The sequence below is a fragment of the Notothenia coriiceps genome, unplaced genomic scaffold (assembly GCF_000735185.1).
Source record: "Notothenia coriiceps isolate Sejong01 unplaced genomic scaffold, NC01 NC01_scaffold00024667, whole genome shotgun sequence".
Taxonomy (NCBI): Eukaryota; Metazoa; Chordata; class Actinopteri; order Perciformes; family Nototheniidae; genus Notothenia; species Notothenia coriiceps.
Genome location: NW_011357368.1, coordinates 1,631,528 through 1,636,913, shown reverse-complemented (window position 1 = coordinate 1,636,913; position 5,386 = coordinate 1,631,528). Strand labels below are relative to the sequence as shown.

The 5,386-nt window shown below is 37.8% G+C and overlaps 2 protein-coding genes across 2 annotated transcripts in view; one reads left to right on the top strand and one right to left on the bottom strand.

The window, feature by feature from the left end:
* Positions 1-1,560: 1,560 nt before the first annotated feature.
* katnal2 (katanin p60 subunit A-like 2) lies at positions 1,561-3,329 on the bottom strand. The gene is made up of 5 exons (XM_010782725.1): positions 3,310-3,329; positions 3,098-3,208; positions 2,367-2,529; positions 1,899-2,001; positions 1,561-1,722 (listed from the first exon to the last, which is right to left on the bottom strand). The coding sequence occupies exons 1-5, from the start codon at positions 3,327-3,329 to the stop codon at positions 1,583-1,585; spliced, it is 537 nt and encodes a 178-aa protein (XP_010781027.1). The 3' UTR covers positions 1,561-1,582.
* A 1,305-nt stretch (positions 3,330-4,634) lies between these two features.
* The window catches only part of LOC104955397 (protein arginine N-methyltransferase 8-B-like), a 6,461-nt gene continuing 5,709 nt past the window's right edge, over positions 4,635-5,386 (top strand). Inside the window, exon 1 of the mRNA XM_010782724.1 lies at positions 4,635-4,728. Within this exon, the coding sequence (XP_010781026.1) occupies positions 4,635-4,728 (94 nt within the window). The remainder of the gene's footprint in view (positions 4,729-5,386) is intronic.

Genomic DNA, 5,386 nt, shown 5'->3' with positions numbered 1-5,386 from the left:
TAGCAGCCGACAGATTTTAAATATAATAAAATTCAATAGAATAATATTAAAATTGTTAGAAAAATATCACTCTATACAAGAGAGGGTGTTACAGTCACAAGATGGAGGAATACCGGTTCAAAGCAGTATTCAATGTTTTTTTTAGATTAGCTAAAACCCACGTCAGAAACTATCATGACAATCATGTCTATCTCCATAGGCTGAATCATCATGTTAATCGTTGTCACATAGCTATCATATGCCTAAAACAGTGTATTTTATTTGCATGCATTCATGTGCCAAATTGGCATTTTCCCATCATTTCATAACATAGGCCTACTTTAGAACTCGAAAACATCCAATCAATGCTTTTTATAATATTTAAAACGAGATGCCAAATGTATTCAGCCACCTAAAGTCATTCACTACTTCAAGCTAAAGGACAAAATACGATACAAGTTTAGGAATATTCTCCTTCAAAACATCAATTTCAACAAAGGAGTCATGTTTTCTTTTCTTTTTTTCTTTTGTGTTAAACGTGTGAGGCAGAAAACACCTGCTATCCGGTGGGCCTGAGGTGGGTTTCACTTACATTTGCTTCAGAGCAGTGTATTTATTTTACATGAACAAAAATAAAAGGGTGTCCAAAGTGTCACCAGAGCCACATCCTGTCTCTGCATCTCTGGAAAGACTTTACGTCCTCTGCAGGTTTGTCATTAATAGCATTCCAATTTCTGTCTTACCGAGAAGGAGATGAGGATAAAATCAACCCTCAACCCCACCTGACATGTGACTACTTTCTTAAGTGAATAATCCTTAAAAGTAAAGTATGCATCGACTAAATACTCACCATCTGTTGCCTCATTAACTGATGTTTGTCATTATGTCATAAAGTGTACATTTAAGTTGGAATAAAAAAGATATCCACAATAAATATGTGTTATTATTTCACAGTGTTCGTGTTCTTTGTATAGATGAAATAAAAAGACTGCTACGTAAGAAGTGGCAGTGGTAATGTTGTATATAGAGTGCCTGTTAGACTGTGCGATTATTATATGATTTGCTGTTTCATCTGCAAAAAAACGTGGTTTAGGATGTCAAAGATATCAGAAAAAAAAACGACACAAGAGCATGTCGAAAATATGCACAAAAGAAAGGTCAAATTCAAAATAAATACTAAATATTTTAAAAAGTGGCGATCATAATTAATTAATGCCATAACAAAAACATTAAAAAGTGCATAGTAATGTCAAAGAGAAAATATATTATGGATTACTACCGTATATGGAATTTAAGAGGAAAAACACGACGGCTAAGACCTTCGAGTTGTGGGAGTATTTTTATTGACTGATGGTAGACACCAATAGAAGTTACAGTTTAGGAAAACAATAAGTTAGGAAAAATCTTGTTAAACTGATTAGATAATGATATTCTGGTGAGGCTATTTACTGTTAGTATAAGGATGTGCAATCTGTGTGTGAATAAATTATTTAGAATACAGCGCACTGTCATACCACGGCTCCCACTAAGCCTTACAGCAACAGGTCAGTTTGTTTACAGTCTGTTGGAAATGCTGGAATGTTAGTATAAAAGTGTTTGTGTGTCAGACAGACTTGTACTCTCTGTCCCAGGCCGTGTATCTGTCCATCAGGTTTCGGGCCGAGGGTTTGGTGTGTGTGAGGACCTCCAGGAAGTCAGCTGTTGTCACGGTTTCCAGCTGGATGACTGGCATGTTGCTGCCTCCTGTAAGGGAGAATCACAGCGAGGCTACATAGTTTAAATCAGGGACAGAGAAACACTGCTGCTGTGAGGGGACGTCTCCTCATGTAGCTGTAGGTTGTGTGTGTGTGTGTGTATGTGTGTGTGTGTGTGTGTGTGTGTGTGTGTGTGTGTGTGTGTGTGTGTGTGTGTGTCCTTACCGTCCTGATGTGACTCCAGAGCATCAAAGATCTTGCGCACTGGTCTCATGGCGGACTCCTTACACACCAGCTTCACATCAGAGCCAGAGTAACCCTCCATCCCCTGAATCACACAGTGACATAAGGCTGGCTGATAATTAAGATCTATGTCAATATAAATATTCTTATTTTATCTTTACTGTATATTGCAGATTTTTACTTCAACTTTTTATGTGTATTTAAATATTTTCTGATTTATTTTTAATCGTTAAATTAGGTAACTGTAACAAAACCTAATATCCTCCCTGGAATATATAAAGCATTCTGGTTGGGATTCTGAGATGCACCGGGTTTTGATTGGGCTGTATATTCACAAAACATGACTCAACAAATTTTTTTCGTATAATGTATTCCAATAAGATCAATACTGTATTTAAGAAAGACAAACAAAATATAGATGCTTGTTACATTATTCTCACTGTCACACACCTTGGCCAGAGTCTCATAGTCCAGCTCAGTGCGTAGCTCCACCCCTCCTGTGCAGCTGAGAGGAGGCAGCCAATGAGAGACCATGGCTTGGCGAGCTGGCGAGGAGGGCAGACCAACCAGAATCCTCTTCTCTAACCTCCGCAGCATGGCGTGGTCCAGCTCCCTGAGAGAAGAGAGGGTTAGGAGACTGTGGACAGATGTGTGTGTCTTGTTCAGTTATAGTCCAAATATCCTGAAGAATAAATGTATCTTTAAACATTTTTATTGAGAGTGGAATCACAATGAAAGTGAATATTCAAAAATAATTAATGCAATATAAAGTTCTTTTTTTTTTTTTTTACAAAGCTAATTCAACCACCATTCTCTTTGAATGACTCATAGAAAAAAAGAACAATAAAATAATAATTATATTTTTAACATTTAATATATATTTATTAGAAAAAGCCATGTTGTTTTGTTACAATTCACGTAAATAATACGTATTAATGAATTTTAGCTAACTAGAAATGTTCTTTTCTTTGATGAAATCCCTAAACGCAACAAATAATTGAGTTGTTTTTTAAAAATAAAGAGGAAATAAAGTATAATTGTTTGTGTTTGTCTGCTTTTCCCACATCCGAAGGAACACAAACGCACATAAAATCCTGTCACCATCATTAGGAAAGATCAAATGAAGATGGCCGCTGAGGTCTGACAGTACAGTATGAGGGGGGGTCATGTTGAGGTGTTACCAGGGCAGGTTGGAGGCAGCCAGAACAAACACGAGGTCCTCTGACCGGGCCAGGCCGTCCATCTGCACCAGCAGCTCCGTCTTCATCCTGCGACTCCCCTCGTGCTCCCCCCTGGAAACACATCAGTCTGTCACACCAGTTATATTCACCGCCTCTCAACGCTCTTTATTGTGAAATGATTCAACTATAGGTAAACCACTTGGTTATCTTACAGTGATCTTTCAACTGTCATCTGTTTGACTTTGATTAGTAATAATTAGTGTCATAACTATGGTTAAAATGCTCATTTCAGTTCTCTTGCTTGGATACAAATACCATACATGATGATTGAGAACTATTTGACTCAATGTGTGTTTATTTATATTGATTGCTCATTATTGAAAATGAATGGTCTTTGAATTGGCTTAACTGTTATACAAAGTGAATACAAATTAAATATAACAGTTTAGTTACTATATTCTGCAGGTAAATAGTTGTAAGAAAACACAAATTACAGATGATTCACAGTAAGTTAAATGTTTTACACAAGGACAGTTGTACAGTCACACCATTGTCAGATAATCTAGTGCAGGGAGTGAGTCCCTAATGCCCAGGGGCCTCATTTATAAACGGTGCGTACGCTCAAAAGACTGCGTACGCCAGTTTCTAAGCAATGTTTGCGATTTATAAAAAACAAACTTGACGGGAAAACGTGCGGTCCTCCACGCAAACTCTGACCCATGCGTACGCACTAAGCACAACAACGGGAGGGACGAGAAACAGCTTCACCGTTGGCAGAAAGAAGAATGGAGAGAAATATGTGAAAATAATACCATAAATAAAATGTTACCTCATTTATCATATATGAAGAATTCATTTGCAAACATTGTTTAAAGCCAATCTTAAAATGATTAAACAAACGCCTGTTTGAGACTCCTCAGTGCACACAAAAACATAACTTGGAGAAATAAATATATAAGGATATGTTATTGAAAACCACCTCGAACATGTTGTCTTCTTAATGTTATGACATGTTCTCATAAATGATGCGGTAAGCAGAAGGACAGAATTACGTCTTAACTGAGGCCGTTTTGCATTTCTATAGGTTGTATAGATACGAGCATGGTTTTATATACTATCATGTTTAATCGTGTTTTATGCCGTTTGCCAAGACTTGATAAGTCGCTCGTAAAACACAGGAGGTATGGAAACTAAGAACACCATATATTTGGTAGATTTGGAGATTTGGCAGCTGATATAACTCAACACATTAGTTTTATTTCATTTAACTGGTGGATATAGAGTTGCTGCGGGGGCGTTGAGTCGCACAGGCTGCAGTGGAGACGCTGCGCACAGCTGATCGACAGCTGGAACACAAACCACCAAATAAAAAATANAAAGCCTTATGGGGGGACAGGGCTGCTGAGCCTAGAGATGGATCTGTTGGTTTACCAGCTATTCATACTAAATCAGTTGTCCCTCCTCCTGGTGCCAGGACCAACAGATCCATCTCTAGGCTCAGCAGCCCTGTCCCCCCATAAGGCTTTGCAGTCTTGCCATGCTGTCCTCTGAAAGCCAGTTGGCTAGAAAGCTGGACTTCAAAGACTTGATCAGTGACTTTGCCTGTAAGAAGGCTAGGCGCTGGGCTCTTGGTGAGTAAGGCTGAGCCAGGGCTCGTAATAACTGTTAAAGGGCAAGGCTATGGTAACGGTATTGGATCACTACACACAAGATGCATGATGAGAAAAAGACTGAGAACAGGTAATAGGCTCTGATTTAGCACCACCATCAGGCCTTTTCACTTCCATTTCCGTTTTGTTGTCCATTTACACTTTAATACCCGCTCATTTTGTAGTTGGTATGTATATTTAATTAAAAAATCTGCTGCTTAAGTTATTTTTTTTGTTATAGCATTTTATAAATGATAATATNTGACACTTGGTGAGTTCCCTGGAACACCGGGGACACATATTCATGTATAAAAGACGTACAAAAGTGCATTTTGCATGATAGGTCACCTTTAAGTTATATTTATTTTGATTTTTCAATGTTCCAATCCAAAAATGTTATTTAAAAGGCATGTACACCATAAAAGATGACTATTGAGGTCTATTGTCAGGAATGTTAGTGTTATATCAAATAGTGAATTCTGCTGCAGCAGAATGTTGCAGTAGAATTTGCAGTCTGCACAGTGTTATATTTTCACAGCTCAGTGTCAGTAAATATTGTGCGGTTGGACTACAGTTTATACAGTTAATACAGTTTGAAAGGTGAGTGATTTGTAAAATATTCACAAAGAAAATAAATCTG

Bases quoted from the DNA above. Each gene is read 5' to 3' on its own strand.
- katnal2 (XM_010782725.1), bottom strand. From the start codon at position 3,329: ATGACAGTTGAAAGATCACT. The intron at 2,530-3,097 runs GTAACACCTCAA...CTCTTCTCTCAG, and splicing joins GCTGCCTCCAACCTGCCCTG to GGAGCTGGACCACGCCATGC. The intron at 1,723-1,898 runs GTAAGGACACAC...TCTCCCTTACAG, and splicing joins TCTGGAGTCACATCAGGACG to GAGGCAGCAACATGCCAGTC.